Here is a 20,318-nt window from a genome sequence, read left to right on the forward strand (position 1 = left end):
TTTTTTAGTTAAAAATAATTCAGTTATTTAATAATTTTTGTTTTGTTTAGTTAATTTTTCCCAGCCCTAGGTGTAAGTGAGTTTGGTGAGTAGTCCAACTCACCATAAGTTCAACTCAGGTTGGTCAAATCAAAGTGAACTAGTTGAATGTTTTAGTCTATTAGGAGTTTTTTTTTTTAATTTTTTACTCAAATAATAATATTTTAAAAAAAATATCCAAATAGCAACTGTGCAAATTTATTTCCTTAACTAGCACCATTTACTGTTCACGTCCAGAACGGGCCGTTTTGAAATCAGAACGGCCCGTTCCAGATTAAAAAATAACACATGGCGAATGGATCAGAACGAGCCGTTCCAAATTCAAAATTAGCACACAAAAAGTAGAACTAGAACAGGCCGTTCTGGCCTACAGATTCAGACCATCTTTTTTTTTTTATTTTCACTCAAAGACTACCATCAAGTGATTAAATTTATTGAATATTAACATTATAAATATAACTAAATAAATTTATTAAAATTCATTACAACAATAAAGATCAATGGTGGCAGAAACTGAATTCATGACCAATATTTGAATATGTCTTCCTAGTGTGACCATGCGAGCAAGGGATATGAACTTTCTAGAACTTGCTGCAATCACACCACATTACATTTAGCCTTACTGTAAATCTCCCAATAGGTCATGCGAGCAAGGGATATGAACTTTTTGGAACTCTGCAATCATACCACATTTCATTTAGCCTTACTGTAAATCTCCCAGCGGGTTATGCGAGCAAGGGATATGAACTTTTTGGAACTTGCCGCAATCATACCACATTTCATTTAGCCTTACTGTAAATCTCCCTGTGGGTCAAACTTCTCTCGGATGTTGCATTTCTTTCAACTTTGTGGCCAAATCAAGTACTCAAGATAACTTTCAAGGGTCGGCCAAAGTCCAACAGAATTAAAACAGATATGGACATTAAAGAACAACATAATTGTGTAAAAAATTGTTTCTATTGTCACACCCCTGATCACACTAGGAAGACATATCCAAATATTGGTCATGAATTCAGTTTCCGCTACCATTGATCTTTATTGTTGTAATGAATTTTAATAAATTTATTTAGTTATATTTATAATGTTAATATTCAATAAATTTAATTATTTGATGTTAATTTCTGAGTTTTGGTACTTGATAAGTGAAAATCGAACCAATTTTTTTTTATTTATAGGCTAGAACGGCCCGTTCCGGATTTAGAACGACTCGTTCTGGTTTTACTTTTTATGTGCTAATTTTGAATCTGGAATGACCCTTCTGATTCATTCGCCATGTGTTATTTTTTAATCTGGAACGACCCGTTTTGAACGCGAACAATAAATGGTGCTAATTGGGGAAATAAATTTGCACAGTTGCTATTTGGGTAATTTTTTTTTTTTAAATAGTATTATTTGAGTAAAAAACTCATTTTTTTTAGCTCGACTCAGTCTATTTTCAAGATGGGTTGTAGGGATGTCAAATAAACCCATACTCGTGGGTAATACCCAAACCTATCCTGACTTTGACAAGGAATACCCGGTTTGATCGGGTATGAGTAAAACCCGATATGTTAAACCGGGTACGGATATATACATACCTGCCCCGTACCCGTACCCATACCCGTCCCCGATTGAATTATGTTAAAAAAAATTAATATTTTATTATGTATAATTATTTATTATATGAGAAACATTTATAGTTGTTTAATTATTAAGAAATCTCTTGATTTAAATATGAGATAGAGAAACAATTTAATTATAAATAATATAATGAAAAAAAATTAAAAAATATTGTATATTTTTTTTTTTGCAAATTTTTTTTTTTTTTTAAGGGTATAGGTATACCCGATATCGGACAAGTACGGGAATGAGTTTGAGTCGCGAGGACGAGGACGGGTATCATGAAACCCGTACCTGACCCGCCCCATTCCCATCCCTAATGGGTTGGATTGACCTATGAATTGAAAATCACTTTGACAATTCTACCAATACCTACTTCAATGTAGCTAATTTTATATATATATATAGGAGGGATCTGTTTATTTCAGGAGTAAATCTACCTAGACTTATTCCGTTCAATAACGCATGTTCTACATTAAATTTTAACGATCTAACCGTTAAATTTAAAGTTCTTAATGCATAGATTAAGTCTGCAAAATTTTTAGAAAATTTAAAAATCATTTAATACTTCATTTCACTTATTCAAATTGACGGATAATCATAAAATTATTCTATATATTGAAATAATTGTTTTATGCGAGAATTAACTTGATGGTGGTTAATGGTAAAAAAAAATTACTTTTTAATTAATTATATGAAATAATCATATATACACTGCCAGTGTAAAAATTTTTTACACTGATAACCAATCATATCTTTTAATAGTATAATTTCAGTTGCTTATTTAATGAAAAAATAAAATAAATTTATTTAAAAGATATGATTGATTGTCAGTATAAAATTTTTTTACAGTGTTAGTGTATAAGTGATTAATTATAATTATATATCATATTAACTATAATTATATATCATATAAGATGTGGTGTTTAGTTTTAAGATATCTTCTGTGACATGTAGACAATTTCCAACGGCAAAAGAAAGTAAGACACCGTATCTTAATTTTAAGATATCTTTAAGATACTCGCGGTGTAGATGCTCGTAGAATGGCCAAAAACCAAAGGTTTGGCATGAAGGATAAATTATAGTTGATAGTCAAAATTTATATATGAATGTCGAACTAATCCGGTTTGGTCCGATGTTGATTTAAATGGACTTAGGTTTTCACATTGATATAATATATAATATTTTTTTTAAAATATAAATTTTATTAAATTATTATATATTAATAATAAAAAATTATTTAGTTTAATATTTTTTATAACATGATATTATATTTATAATAAAATTATTTATTTTTAAAATATATCTTAATTTATGTTATATATTTTTTAAAATTTATAATTTAATTATATATGATGTTAAAATTAATATAGTATATTAATATTGAATTGATTTGACATTATCTCATATAACTTTACACTTTAATCAAGTTAAATTGATATTTTTAGAAAATAGCTAAATAAAATATCGGGTCAAATTTATATTTAAAAAATAATAGACCCAAAGCAACTCCACCTATGGTGAATTGTGAATCATGCTCTACGATACAATCATGCTACACGTAATTAATAAATAAAAAAAATGTAAAACACACTACACATAGTTAAGATTATTTTTTGACGGGTACTCTCTGTTTTTATTACTACCAAACTATTGCCAAACTCATTATCTTAATTAGCAACTAGTTGGTATATCCGTGCAATGTGCGGGTATTGAATTAATGTTTTTTTTTATCAATAATAAATTAATTTTAATTTAGTAAAATAAATTTATTTTTTATATTTTATATGATTTTAAAAGATGATGCAATTATATAATTTTAACATAAAAAATTATTTTTTTTTATGTTTAAATAACATGTAAAGAGTCTTCTTTCTTTGTTTCAAAATTTTTAAATAAATATAAAAATTGAAATATAATAACATGATCATTATCTTGAGAGATGAAAATAAAGTGTACAAATAAGTAAAAATATGAAAAAAAGAAAAGAAAAATATATCACTATCATTTATATGGATACACTTTCTTATTGTGCTATATTTTTGTTAAATATATTTTTATTTTAATATTATTATATACTTATATATATATATATATATATATATATATATATATATATATATTAAAAAAATTGAGAAAATTTTGGAGAGAAGAGAGTTTTGGAAGGAAATGAAATAGTTCAAATGATTTTAGAAATTACCATTTATATTTATATGCGTTAGGATTCTAATTCATGAATCTCTTCATTCGAGAAATTCAAATATGAAGATCCAACCATTTTTTCATACTCTTTTTTCAAACTAAATATATTTTTACCAAAATCAAAATTTCGTATTTCTTTTCAAAAATCTCATTCTAATTGTTTCAAAACATTTAGAAAGAGATTATTTAATCAGAAAAAAATTCAATTTAGATGTAAGATACCTGTTCATAAGTTTTTGTAATTCAATCATATATGATGAAGTTATCAGAATTTCACCCCTTTTTTTTATTATTAATAGATAATGTTACTTCGTTAAAAAAAAAAAAAAAAAAAAAAAAACTTACCAAACTCTTCACTCCATATTGCTTTATTCTGACTTCATTATTAAAAAACATGCCATTTGGGCGCAAAACTTTGTTACCCACTTACCCCACACCACACATATATGATATATCCATTCACCTTCCATGATTTTGTGCAATTGTCACATTACATATAATTTCTTGGATCATAATAACCTACTGAACCTCTTTTTGCTCTTTTCTTCGTAGCTAGATTCATTGAATATATGGCAATTGAAACTAAACCATGGTTGGTTCTTTCTCTTCTTCTATTGGCTGCAAATTGTGTTGATGGAGAATCGCAATTGCCTTGCGTTTTTATATTTGGGGACTCTCTATCTGATAGTGGAAACAACAACAATCTTCCAACATTTGCAAAATCCAATTACTTGCCATATGGCATCGACTTCCCAAATGGCCCAACCGGAAGATTTACTAATGGACGAACCTCAATTGACTTTGCAAGTAACATTTTTTATGCTTAATTCCAGTGTAGCCCTTATTATTATTATTATTATTATTATTTTCTATTTTGTTGCCCTCACACTTATTTATCTTCATCTTTTTAATTAGCGTTTAACTATTGCAGCTGAACTTCTGGGATTTGAGAAATTCATCCCACCCTTTGCAAACACGCGTGGCTTCGACATTCAAAAGGGTGTCAACTATGCATCCGGATCAGCTGGGATTCGCCCCGAGACAGGCACACATATGGTATATATATATAACACTATCTTTAGATAATCTTTTTTTAAGAAATACTTTCGGAAATAAGTAGACAAAAAAAACTTTATTATAAGTATATTTTTTATCCTTATAACTTAACTTACTTAACATTTTTAATCTTTATAATCTAAAATAGATATTTTTAATATATATACTTATTTTTTCAATTTTTTTAATTTAAGATAAGTCTTTTTGGTTCTTATACTTATAGTTTTTATTATTTTTAGTCTTTGTTATCATTTTTTTTATAATATTATTTCTTTCATGTTGACACATAATAAATGTATTAATTCTCATACTAAAAAGTAAAGTAAATGAAATTATAAAGATTAAAATTTTTCTTTACCCAAGTTAAATTTAGTTTACTAGTAAAAGTTATCTCATATTAGTTTTTTTATAAATTTATTTTTAACTTGTGTATAAATTAGTTTTAATTTATAAAAAAAAAATTCAATTTTTCTCCTTATTTTTTTTTCCTCATTAAAAGTACTTATAAAATAAATATTTAAACATCTCCTGATGACTCAAATATGCTTCTTTGTTGATCTCTATCTTCAATAGATTTTTGGCATAATTTTAGAGGATATATTTGTTTCAATGGTCACACATGGATGCCACTAAATTAGGTTTACACTTAACATTAATAATGTAGGGTGCTGATATCTACTTGGGAGCACAGGTGAAAAATCACGAAGTCATATATTCCAAAATTGCTGAGAAGCTTGGAGGTTCTGAGAAAGCAAAACTGTATCTTAGCAAGTGCTTGTATTACATGAATATAGGAAGCAATGATTTCATAAATAATTACTTCCTTCCCAACTTTTACCCAACAAGTCGCATTTATACCCCTCTCCAATACGTGCATCTTCTTATTGACCAATACGCTGGACATATACAGGTATCTCAGAATTTTCTACTGTATTTGTTTTCACTTTCTCTCACTAATTGATTTAGTGGCAACGTAACGTAATTATAAATTGACTGGATCAAGTATTTATTTTAGAAGCTTCCAGCAGATTTGAAGAGTTCAGAGTTTTAGGATTCACTTAAAAAAAATTCATTTATTTACTACTAGTCATTTTACCCGCATATACTTTTGTTATTTTTTTATTTATAAAAATTACAATGATAATAATTAAATTTGAATCTAAAATTATGTCCCACATCATTTTTTTATATTTTTTTTCTATTGTGGAGATTCATGTGGATTTTAGAAAATATGTAAAATTATATAAAATAAAAATATTAATTCTAATTATATTATAAAAGTGAGGATAAAATAATAATTGTAAATACTAAATTTATTTCATTTTTCATTTAATTTTATTCTATTTTACTTAATTTCTTATTTAATTCTTATCAAATCAATTCTCATATATTATTTTTTATTCTCTTCTATTCCTTCCTCACCTCCAAACAAAATTTAAGAGATAAATTATCTATTAATTATGTCACATTTTCATTGCTCCACTAATTCTCTTACGTGTGTGAAAGGAAAACAACTGTACATTAAATTTTACTTTTGAAAACAAGTTAAACTCGTTTTCACTTAAGTGGAAGCCTCGTTCAAAATCATTTATTAGCTACCTTTAATTTGTTTAACTATTAGGTAACTCGTTATATCAACCAATGTCTTAGCAAATAACTAATGTTTCATGGTTGTTGGGTTATGTGAAGGATCTGCGAGAAGTTGGGGCAAGAAAATTCGTGATTGTTGGGTTAAGTCTTATAGGATGCACTCCAAGTGCCTTGTCTAGGTATAAGACACATGGATCTTGTGTTAAAGAGTTGAATGATGCTTCCATCTTGTTCAATAACAAACTTAAATCTCTGGTGGATCGATTCAATATCAACTTCTTTGCTCATTCCATATTCATCTTTATAAACAACACAGTTGTAAACCCTGGCACCTTACCGGGTATACATTTCCATTTTCTTACACTTTCATTAATTCACTTTCTAGATTACAACAATTTAATGTCTTCATTACAATTTCATTAAGAAAATGTAAGACAACACTTAAATACTCCCTCGGATCTTTTCCATAAGAAATAATTAAGTTGCAGGGTAAAACACTCTATTATATTTATTTCTTATAAAAAAAAAATCAAAAAGTAGTATAATACTGTGGGTGTATTGTCTGATCTAAATTGAAATATTATTTTAATAGTACACACTAATTAATATTTAATAAAAAGTTTATTATATATTTTATTAAAATAAACTCTAATTTGAATGAAATAAGTAATAACAATATATGGTCCATGCATGTATTTCAGGTTTGGACGTTTTGGATGCTCCTTGCTGCCTATCGGGGGAGAATGGGCAGTGCATTCCTGATAAAATACCATGCAAAAATGTGGATGCACACCTGTTTTGGGATCAATTCCATACCACACAAGCTGTAAATCAATTCACTGCAAAAAGTTTATATAATGATATCAAGCTGCTGATTGTTCATCATGGTTGATGATTCAGTTAGCTTATTATCATTTTATCACTTCAAGACCAAATACTAAATAAAAATCATTCAAATATTTTAATAAAAATAAAAATATTATTTAATTTAAATTAATATATTATTTACATACAAAATATTTATTTTTCTCATAATTAAATACATGTAGTTACAATAGTACTTGCAAATAAATATTTAATTATACACTGTTTGTAAAGTATGCAAAAACAATTATTTGTTATCGTTGATTGGTGCAATGCTGTTCATTCAAGACAATGAAAATAATATGCAATAACTTGACCAATTTCTTTTATGTGAGATATGGTGTATTCAATATTTGATTGATTTAAAATTTTAATTTAAGATAGGAGTCAATGTGCATTATGAAATAATTACCTAATATTATTAGGTTAAGACTATAGGGTCTCTTTAATAAATGTAATAAATTTAAAATTTAAAATTTAAAAATTCTACCAGAGCAGAACAAAGGCAGACGGATATAAGGCACAATTATACTATATTATACTATACATAGGATTCACATTTAAAAAATATTTTTTTAACTTATTTTACTCGATAACTTATATTTTATATATCTAATTTAATAATTTAATCATTAAATTAAAAGTTCTTAATAAATAGATAAAATCTTTAAATTCTTTAAAAGGTTAAAAACCATATAATATTTTATTATATAGATTCAAATCAAGGTATAAAATACTTTTATAATTATCCATCTATTTGAATTAATGAAAGTAAGTATCAAATAGTTTTTAAATTTTTAAAAACTTTGTATACTTGATCTATGAATTAATAACTTTAGATTTAACTTGTTGAATCGTTGAAATTTAATGTCGAACTTGAAATATATATATATATATATATATATATATATATATATATATATATATATATATAAGGAGGGACCTATTTACTTCAAGTGTAATGACCAGTCATGGTCTCTACACTTAGAAGAATCGCACTACTACTAGCTAGTGAACTAAGAAAATATAAAAATTGAATGACTCATACATATAGGTATATAAATATAAATATAATAATTACGTTTCTATTACAAAATATAGCACCATATATGTACAGTCATCCCAAAATCATAACCTCCTAGTGTCGGTCAAGCACGCACAACAGTTACCCAATAAGGTAACTCTACCACTAGGACAAACTCCCCATCACGCAGCGGTCACCTCAACTCTAAGCTAGCCCTGACCTGTTCCCATGCCAAGTATGATCATTGTAGTCCATCAACATGGAAACAAAAGGGTAAGCTAGAGTTCAAAAAGCAATCATACAAGTACAGAATAAAATCTATACTATACATGCATCCAAATCAAGTCCCAAAGGAACTTCCATCTCAATCAATCGTCCATTCATCAAATATGAAGTCAAACACCATACACTTCATCATCATAACAATCATGCAATACATGTAACTCACGACAGATATCAATGCATATCAATCATCTAATGTGTTGTCACGCATATACCTAGGAGATCTCCCTAACAGCAGAGCAGTATAAGTGACATCTCAATCCTACCGAAACCACCCCAACCATTTTCACGCCCAATGCGCTCGCTCGGTCACAGCTAAACAGAATAAAAATCCTCACTCAGGTTTACTCAGATGATGTCACTTACACAATTAGAAGTCCGGATCCACCGTCAAGTATAGCACAGTTGGGTACAGGCTTACCACGACCTTGGCATGCATTACCAAGTCACTTGTGGAGTTCGCCCACCGACTATCCGCAAGGATCCACGCACCTTCCCCAGTACTTGGTTAAGGGAATAACCCTCGACCTCATACTCCGCTCCAACACTAGCTAAGGACTTAGAGGAGACTCACCCAACCAAGTGGCCTACCTGAGCACCACTCTCACCCAAATCTAGTGGCCTACCTGAGCACCACTCTCATATATCAGTGGCCTATCTAAGCACCACTCTCAAGAGACTCTATATGAGCTCTTCTAGTTCGAAAACATTTTCCCTCTCATCAAGTCCTAGGCTAGACTCATGCCATAAGGCATCATATGCAATAATGCATCACAAATCATACATGGTCTACCCACTATCATAATCAATAATCATACTCGTGCCATAAGGCATCACATGCAATAATGCATCACACATCATACATGGTCTACCCACCATCATGATCAATATCATTTTCATGTGAACATATACACATGTCATATCATATTTAAACATTCATATATATCATTACCAAGCATACATATGAATCACTACTCACCATACATCATATATCATACATACATAATCTAAAACTTCAACTTTAAACATGCATGAACGTCAATTTCAATCCAAAAACATCAAACCCACTCACGCCCGGCGCAATCAAATCACGCCCGACCTAACATCCAACCCGAGAGCCCTAAGCTCTTCCACGTCCGGCGCGCTCAACCTGCGCTTGGCCTAATCACAATCAGAGAGTTCAAAAACTCATCCAAACCAACAAATCCAGTCACATGCAAACACAAAAACACAATGCACAGGCTACAACTCAAAAAAAAGTTCAAAATCAACATGCACTCATCCGATGCATCAAAATCATCAAAACTCCAATTTTCCCAAAAACCCCAAAATGAACAATTTCTCCAATCTAACCATGGATTCTCAACATTCATGCATCGATTGAGTTTCTAAACTCACATGCAACCTAAACAACAAACATTCTAGCTTCCCTCACCTAAAAATTGACTCAAAATGGCCAAGAACTGATAAGAAGTAGAATTTCCTTTCAAAGCTCAACCTGGAAACTTCAATCCACCCAAAGAAAGCTTCCTAGTCTGAATTTCAAGAAAAGACAGAAGATGTTGGTGATCTAAATGAGAAGAAGAATCATACAGAGAAGTTTAGGAGAGAAAGGAACTCACAAACCTAGAGTCCTTCTCTCTAAAACCTCTCTCTAAGTTCCCCTTCTCTCTCCTCAACTGCAAGCATGTGACCTATTTATAGAAGTCTGGAGTGATCAGAACGACCCATTTTGAATTCGGAACGGCCCGTTATGGACTCAAACGTCATGTGTAAAATTTACATCCAGAACGACCCGTTCTCAAACCAGAACAGCCCGTTCTGGAGTTGCATTTAACTCACAACGATCCTGTTTGGAATGACCCATGTTCAACTAGGATTTATAGGCCTATTTAGTAATTTAGAACGACCCGTTCCAATTTGGGAATGCCCCGTTCTAGTCTACTAATTACGTTACATCAAAAGTAGATTTTGATAAATTTAACTCACTCAATAATTCATGTTCTACATTAAATTTCAACGATTCAACTATTAAATTTAATGTTATCAATGCATAAATCAAGTCTATAAATTTTTAAAAAAAATTGAAAATCATATGCTACTTTATCATACAAATTCAAATCAATGTATAAAATATTTTTATAATTGTCCTTTAATATGAATTAATGAAATTAAGAGTCAAATAATTTTTAAATTTTATAAAAATTTGTAGACTTGATTTATGTATTAAAAATTTTAAATTTAACATTTAAATTATTAAAATTTGATGTAAAATATGAATTATTGAATAGAATAAATATATCAACACTTAAAAAATATAAGTATCAAACTATTTATGAAATTTCACATTGTTATGTGATGATTAATTGATACACCATCTTGCAATTGTTTCGATACATTTTTATAAACGAAAATAAGTACTCAATTATTACATGAGGACTATATTTACGAGACTTCCCTATTAAATGTAATAGATATATAAAATTTGAAAAATGTATCCGGCAAACGAAAAGAAGACAAATTTTAAATGTTAAATTCGAAAGTTGAAATTATAATTATTATCAAAATAAAAATAAAGAAAAGACAAATCAACCCCCATTATTTACTCAATCCATTTTAATTATAATAAATGTCATCCTAAATTATTTTACACAAACAAAATAATAATAATAAATAAATGAAAGAGAATAATGATTTCATAAAATAATTTTATGATTAATTTTTTTATATTAACAATATAACATAATAATCACTTTTAAATATTATAAGAAGTATAAATGAAAAAAAGATAATTTATCCTTATTTTAAGATGTATTTTTTTTTTTAAATACAACACTTATTATAAAACAAAATGAGTATTTATAATAGAGAAATTTATTTTGTGTGAGAAAATAAAGATTCCAACAAGTGAGAAAATAAATGCTCTAGCAATCCTCCTTTATATATACGCCTCTACTAGTAATATTTTTTTATATATGGAAATCGAACACAACATTAAGAAGGTTTTCAACACTTGCGCAATATTTTAACAACATGAATGTTGGGAAGAAAATAAAACCTTCTCTTTACGCAAAATTGAGAGAATAGACAAATGAAAGCTTTAAAAAAAATATACAAAGAAAAATTATACAAAAAATTATTTAATGGATTTGGTTCTTAATCAAATTAGTCTAAAATAAAATTTTAAAAAAATACTGAAATAGGAAGAAAAAAAAAAGTGGAGAGACTGATAAGCACACCCACCAGAATGATCGACCAAACAATCTCTTTTTAAAGTCTTCATCTAAGTCGATGGAGAGATTGATAGGTACACCCACTAGAATGATCTATCAACCAGATCACTCGATGAATAATGATGAGGTAACAATGTCGAGATTTTTTTTTTATTGTTCTTCGTAAAAACATTGTGATTTGTGATCGTGACGCATTTTCTCCAAGGAGATCAAAGAAATCTATAGGCTTGAACAATATATAAGGAATTTTTAGGATTAAAATTGACAGATTACTTTTGAATATTTTAGACTTGAAGAATAATCGATCCCCATGCCAAAAGAACAATTGTTAAAATTTTGTGCTTTACTTTTATTATTATGAATTTAGTTTTAAGGTTCAAATATGTGATTATTTCCATATATTTATGATAAATTTATTTTTATTTTTTAAAATTTAAAATTGTTATTTTTAATTCATGTAATTTTAAAAAATTATTATAATTTTTTCAAGTCATTAATGATATATATAAAAGTAATAGATTGAGACAATTATGTAATATTAACTAGGTTTAATGTAATATTTTCATTAACAAAGATATCAGATGATAGATTTTAGGCTAAAAACCTAATTTGGTCCCTTATAATAATTTTTTGTTTCAATTTAGTCCCATTTTTATTTTTGGTTTCAATTTGGTCCCAAACTAATTAATTGGTTTCAATTTAGTCCCAAATTAATTAATTGGTTTCAATGTGGGACTTCCGTCCAAATTATTTAAACGAAATTAACTTTTGGCCACGTGGATGCCACGTAGATGCATATGTGGATGCCACGTGGATGAGAATTTTTTTGAAAACACCTGGACTCAGAACAGCCCGTTCTGAAATCGGAACGAGCCGTTCTGGGTGCACTTTTGGTGTGTTAATTTTGCATTCGGAACGACCCGTTCTAGGTACAAAAGAAAAAAATATATTTTATTTTATTATGTTTATCTTATTAATTTTTATTATTTTATTCTTCTAATCTTAAATAAGTTGCAAAAAATTATAAAGTGATATTTAAATATTTTTTCAAACAGAAAGAGAAAAAGAAAAAATTATTACTCTATTTATAAGACAATTATATTTTATAAAAATAAGTAATTTTAAAATTTTTACCATAAAAAAATATTTTTCAAAATTATTATATTTTTAATAAAATTAATAAAGAATATTGGTTTAATTGCATTTTTTATCCCTCAAGTATTACAATTGTGGAGTTTTGATCTGCAAGATTTTAATTGGGTAATTGTAGTCCTTAAAGAATTGCAATTGCGCGATTTTGGTCCTTCAATTTTTAATTGAACAATTTTAGTCCCTCGAATATCATAATAGTATAATTTTAGTTTCTCTCATTAAAAATTAATAATTTTAATATATATATATATAATGTTTTAAAATTAAATAATTATTTATCTATTCAAATTAACGTATATTATAATTTTTGATATTATATCAATAATAATATTAATATATTTATAGATAAACTAATAATTTGATAAATATAACTTGTTATATATTAATATACTTTTACAAAAATATAAGTATATTAATTAGAAATATATATCTGATCTTATATATTTATATTTTTGTAAAAGTATATTAATATATATTAAGTTATATTTATCAAATTATTAGTTTATTTATAAATATAGTAAAAATATTATTGATATTAATTTATCAGTAATATTAAAATACTAACAATATATAAATTTTATTTATTTAGTAATAATAAATATATATCATTTAATACATTAAAAAAAATTATAATATACGTTAATTTAAATAAGCAAACAATTATATAGTTTTAAAACATTATATATATATATATTAAAATTTTAAAATTATTAAATTTTTAATGAGAAAGACTAAAATTGCACAATTATGATATTTGAGAGATTAAAATTGTTAAATTAAAAATTGTGAGACTAAGATTACACAACTATAATCTTTTAAGGACTGAAATTACTAAATTAAAACCTTAGGGATTAAAATTGCATAATTATAATACTTGAGCGATCAAAAACATAATTAGGCATAGAATATTTTATTCACAGTTTTGGAACGGGCCGTTCTGAATTCACTGTTGGTGTTTTAATTTTGCAACCAGAACGGTGTGACACCCTCTACCCCAACATAAATACAATAGATATAAACCATCTATATATAAATTCTTTCTTAGTCTAATATAAAATAATTATCTCAAGTATCATTGGGTAAAAGATGCACATTCATAATTTTCAACTATAAGTATCAAATTGTCAAGAAATAATAAAATAAAGATTATAGATTAATCCCAGTAAAGGTGGCAGAGCCTCCTAGTTAGGAATTAACTTATAATCTTTTAGTAAAATTATAATATGACAAAAATACACACTTTCAACATAAATAACATAAAAATTACAAAAGAAAAATAATAATAATTTAACAATAAGTCTAGCTAATCCCGATGTCACATCCTATCAGAGCGAAACCCAAACAGAAGCCTAAGCTTCACCACCAACATCCTCAGCCTCATGCTAATTATCTGCATCATAATTTAAATATACACAAAAATGACAAGGGAGTGAGAAACTTCTCACTCAGTTGCAGATATAGAAATAAAAGTTAAATAGCACACACACACGCAATATAATTCACATATATAATCAATCTCACATATATGCTTATGTATAATGATTTTCTTGACTTGACTCACTAATGTATGCATGTGGCGCCATACGGAAGTTGCAGAATTCATCACTGGTGACCCGAAGGCACACCTATACAATTGTCGGTGACCCTAAGGTACACCTATCATTGGTGTTCATGCACCTCGTTAGCATATCGTGGGTGACCCAAAGGTACACCTTGTTAGTCGTGGGTATGCGGCCTCAGCGGCACACCTGGAGTAATATGTGCATATGATGCATGTCATACATTCACAGACTCAACCTTTAGCATGTTACACATATCATATTCATATTTCATAATTAAGAATTATTTCAATAATCCAATTTAATAGTCCAATAGTCCAACAGTCCAAACAGTCCAACAGTCCAAACAGTCCAACAGTCCAACAGTCCAACAATCCAACAGTCCAACAATCCAACAGTCCAGAGGTTGCTTAGGTATCATATTTTTCAATAATAATATATTAAGATCTTTTAAGTAAAGTAGGAAGCTTAAAAGGTAATATAAGATAATAAGGAGGCTCAGCCTTCCATTTAAATAATAGATTACAAATTTATAAATACTTAGGAGGCTTAGCCTTCCATTCAAATAACAGATTCTAATATGTAAATAAATAAGATATAAAACAAAACACATCAATAATACATATTCAAAGAAATAAACAACAGGCAAGGGATCGGGAGCCAATCCAACAAACAAACTATTTAACAATTATTCCCACACCCCCAAGTGAGGTTTCCCACTCCCCCCTTACCTGGGTTTACAGAAATTTGGGCAGAATCTCCTCCTCTCTATCTTTCCTTAAAAGGAATCGGAATTAGGGCAGAATCTCTTCCTCTTTCTCCTTAAACAAGACACTAGAGCAGAACCTCCTTTTCTTTCTCCTTCTCTCTCTCTTACTTTCTCTCTCTATTTCTCCAGAATTTCCTTCTCTCTAGAATTCTAAATTTTCAAAACCTTAAGTCCCTATTTATAGAATTTTTGAAGTTACTATGCACTATGCACTATTCATTAAAATAATATTATAAATTACTATGCACTATTCATTATTATATTCAAATTTATTATAAAATTTGAACCCGCGTCCCTCGTGCAGCCGCCCTTCACTGTGCAATTGCATAGTGAAATACTATTCATACATACGTATACGTAAATAGTAAAATACATAAATAAAATACTTATTCACATAATAAATACATAAAAAAATATTTCTTTTCATTGAATAAAATTTGGGATGTTACAATTCTCCCCTCCTTTTAGAAATTTCGTCCCCGAAATTTTTGCAATGGTAAACTCTTCGCATTCTTACTTCTAATTCTTATGCAACATCACTACATTGTTGATGTACAACTTTTATCAATTTCCTCAAAGGATTTGCTTAGGGAAAGATCTTGACGAATTTATCCACTTAAACACAAACAAAATCAATTTCTTAAGCGTCTTAGACAAATCTTCCACTAGGGTCTATCTATTCACCATCTTACTTCCAAAATGGAGCATCTAAGTGCTACAAGATTCTTAAAAACTTCTAGTATGCTAACCATAAATATACAATTGCTTTACTCCTCTCTTCATCTTAGGTCACAAAATATCTTCTTAAGATTTTGGTACATCTTAGTAGTTTCTGAATGGATACTAAAGATACTCTTATGACCTTCTTCTAGGATTGCTTTATTAAATTCTAGCACACTAGGAATGCACAACTTATCCTTAAATCTCAAAACTCCATCCACTCCAAATTTAAACTCACTCTCCATATCTTGATTCAAGTTCTCTACTTCTCTTTCCATATTAGACCATCACGCTTCCCCTGCGCCACTCTGATACATTTTAGTAACTTCTAAATAAATGTTAAGAGTACTCTTATGTCCTTTCAAGTTTTATAACTAAACATCCAACTGTGTCCTTTCTAATCTCTTGCTTATTTGGGTCACTAATAAAGGATCTAACTCCTAGTTCCTCTAATCTCATCTATTAATCTGATAGTTACTTCCAACATAAATAATTCAATGCTACTAGGGTAATCTTACACATCAAGCATAAGTTTCTAAATTCTGCAATCAAATTCAATCCTTAAATCATCAAAATAATAATTTGGTTATCATTGTAATCCAGATATTTGCCACAACATCAACACCTAAGCATTAGATACACATATCAGATCACTAATTTTACTACTCTATCTACAACCAATTCAAACTCTTCTATGATCAATTCTAAAGATCAGGTACCTAAGCATAATGTACACTCGGTATCCATATCAGTTCTCTAGTTTCACCATTTCATCTTCACCCAAGTCATAATCATATCCATCACCTTAACCTATAGCCTTATAACTTGTTACCAAAATAAATCAACTAATTATGCTCCTATAATTTTCTTCAACAATCCATTCGTTGTTCATACTTAATCTCACAATACTAGAAGTAACCTTATAATCCAAACTTAAATTTCTAATTTGAGCCAAAAAGATTCATCTCTCTAATCATAATGAAAGATAAAGATTTCCTCAAAACATCAATCACCACAATGGCTTTAGCCAAATAATAAGATCAAAATTTTACTCCTTAAGAAATTTCAACTATTTCTTTTATCTCGTATTCAACCCCTTTGGTCAAAAGATATTTAAGGTTCTTATGATCACTAAATACCTCAACCATAGAATCATATAGTTAGTGTCTCCAAATCTTAGTATAAATGACAAAGTCGCTAACAAGGTTATGGGTAAGGTAATTTCTCTCACTTAAGCACAACTTAGGTAAATCTTCCTCCGCAAGAAATTTCATGGTCTAAAATACTCACCTCATACAATCCAAATTCATACTTAGACAATCTAGTTTAAATCTATACTCTAATATGATCATCTCACATCCTAAGGTCAAAAACATTTTATTATCGCAACCCTCCACTGATTGATCCATAAAGTCATCTATTCTTATTTCTACATACATGTATATCAAATCATATTAGAATACCTTTTTCATAAATATCATTCCTAAGCATGTATGAATTGATCATTGCTTACATCCTATAGCATGTACAAGAACCAACTTTTACTACTCTGCATTATATCATTTTAATAGACCTATCAAATACAAAACCTCAAAATATCATATTTAAATCTATTTTTATACCTAACAACTCAAAATATCATGATAGCATATATCTGCCTGACACACAGAGTTGTATTCATCCAAGTGATTTCAAACTTATCTCAAACGAAAGTTAAGTGAATAAGCTACAACTCTTTATGAAGACATAAGATTTCCAAGAGATCATCTCTTTAGCTAAAGATTCAAATATCACCACTAATAAATTCAGTGCTTACTAAATTTCTAATCACCAAGGCAGTCATAACTTGAAGTTCTAGATTTTTGTTTCATCTTATCCTAGTTCTATTGAAAAGATAATATCTAAAGCCATATTCTTCATAAAGACCTCAAAATATAAATTTTGTCGATATAATACTCATACTATCATAACAAACTATAATGAAAATATTTTCGACACCAAATAGCAATAATGTATCAATATATCTAATGCCACAAAATACCTCAACTTTTTCCAAATTCACTACTTAATTTCTCATTCAAGTCTCTCCTTACTTTTCTCAATCAAAACAACTCTCATGCTACCTAAACCATAAATAATTAACATACCAATAATAACACTTAAGGAAATTACCATCATTTCGATCTCTCACCAAAGAGACAACCACCTTTAGATTCAACCTGCTACAACTATAGATGTCAGAAACTTCACCAATCATAAACTCTTAGTACACTCAATATATCACCTCCCATCCAAGGTTCTAATAATTCGAGTTGGCTAACACTATCATGATTATCATTCCTCTGATTACAAACTAACTTAACAATCTCAAACTCAACAATATCAACACAGGACGAACATCATCATCATAATACACAACAAACAAGACATAGTCAGAGTACACAACAGAGTCATGATAAGCACATAACACACACGGTTGATAAAATCAACCAGGCTCTGATACCACTAAATGTGACACCCTCTACCCCAACATAAATACAATAGATATAAACCATCTATATATAAATTCTTTCTTAGTCTAATATAAAATAATTATCTCAAGTATCATTGGGTAAAAGATGCACATTCATAATTTTCAACTATAAGTATCAAATTGTCAAGAAATAATAAAATAAAGATTATAGATTAATCCCAGTAAAGGTGGCAGAGCCTCCTAGTTAGGAATTAACTTATAATCTTTTAGTAAAATTATAATATGACAAAAATACACACTTTCAACATAAATAACATAAAAATTACAAAAGAAAAATAATAATAATTTAACAATAAGTCTAGCTAATCCCGATGTCACATCCTATCAGAGCGAAACCCAAACAGAAGCCTAAGCTTCACCACCAACATCCTCAGCCTCATGCTAATTATCTGCATCATAATTTAAATATACACAAAAATGACAAGGGAGTGAGAAACTTCTCACTCAGTTGCAGATATAGAAATAAAAGTTAAATAGCACACACACACGCAATATAATTCACATATATAATCAATCTCACATATATGCTTATGTATAATGATTTTCTTGACTTGACTCACTAATGTATGCATGTGGCGCCATACGGAAGTTGCAGAATTCATCACTGGTGACCCGAAGGCACACCTATACAATTGTCGGTGACCCTAAGGTACACCTATCATTGGTGTTCATGCACCTCGTTAGCATATCGTGGGTGACCCAAAGGTACACCTTGTTAGTCGTGGGTATGCGGCCTCAGCGGCACACCTGGAGTAATATGTGCATATGATGCATGTCATACATTCACAGACTCAACCTTTAGCATGTTACACATATCATATTCATATTTCATAATTAAGAATTATTTCAATAATCCAATTTAATAGTCCAATAGTCCAACAGTCCAAACAGTCCAACAGTCCAAACAGTCCAACAGTCCAACAGTCCAACAATCCAACAGTCCAACAATCCAACAGTCCAGAGGTTGCTTAGGTATCATATTTTTCAATAATAATATATTAAGATCTTTTAAGTAAAGTAGGAAGCTTAAAAGGTAATATAAGATAATAAGGAGGCTCAGCCTTCCATTTAAATAATAGATTACAAATTTATAAATACTTAGGAGGCTTAGCCTTCCATTCAAATAACAGATTCTAATATGTAAATAAATAAGATATAAAACAAAACACATCAATAATACATATTCAAAGAAATAAACAACAGGCAAGGGATCGGGAGCCAATCCAACAAACAAACTATTTAACAATTATTCCCACACCCCCAAGTGAGGTTTCCCACTCCCCCCTTACCTGGGTTTACAGAAATTTGGGCAGAATCTCCTCCTCTCTATCTTTCCTTAAAAGGAATCGGAATTAGGGCAGAATCTCTTCCTCTTTCTCCTTAAACAAGACACTAGAGCAGAACCTCCTTTTCTTTCTCCTTCTCTCTCTCTTACTTTCTCTCTCTATTTCTCCAGAATTTCCTTCTCTCTAGAATTCTAAATTTTCAAAACCTTAAGTCCCTATTTATAGAATTTTTGAAGTTACTATGCACTATGCACTATTCATTAAAATAATATTATAAATTACTATGCACTATTCATTATTATATTCAAATTTATTATAAAATTTGAACCCGCGTCCCTCGTGCAGCCGCCCTTCACTGTGCAATTGCATAGTGAAATACTATTCATACATACGTATACGTAAATAGTAAA

At 29.0% G+C, this 20,318-nt stretch overlaps 1 protein-coding gene and 1 long non-coding RNA gene across 2 annotated transcripts; one reads left to right on the plus strand and one right to left on the minus strand.

Moving 5' to 3' along the window:
• Nucleotides 1–4,128: 4,128 nt before the first annotated feature.
• On the plus strand, nucleotides 4,129–7,629 carry LOC109790817 (GDSL esterase/lipase At1g29670). Its single transcript, XM_020350057.3, has 5 exons — nucleotides 4,129–4,647; nucleotides 4,772–4,896; nucleotides 5,561–5,806; nucleotides 6,586–6,826; nucleotides 7,188–7,629. The coding sequence occupies exons 1-5, from the start codon at nucleotides 4,410–4,412 to the stop codon at nucleotides 7,376–7,378; spliced, it is 1,041 nt and encodes a 346-aa protein (XP_020205646.1). The 5' UTR covers nucleotides 4,129–4,409; the 3' UTR covers nucleotides 7,379–7,629.
• Nucleotides 7,630–14,056: 6,427 nt separating this feature from the next.
• LOC145952822 (uncharacterized) lies at nucleotides 14,057–20,318 on the minus strand. The gene is made up of 3 exons (XR_014430315.1): nucleotides 19,912–20,318; nucleotides 15,332–19,011; nucleotides 14,057–14,431 (listed from the first exon to the last, which is right to left on the minus strand). It is a non-coding gene; the product is annotated as an uncharacterized LOC145952822 (long non-coding RNA).

Source organism: Cajanus cajan, chromosome 1 (assembly GCF_000230855.2).
Source record: "Cajanus cajan strain Asha chromosome 1, NIPB_CcT2T_4, whole genome shotgun sequence".
In the NCBI taxonomy this organism is placed as follows: Eukaryota; Viridiplantae; Streptophyta; class Magnoliopsida; order Fabales; family Fabaceae; genus Cajanus; species Cajanus cajan.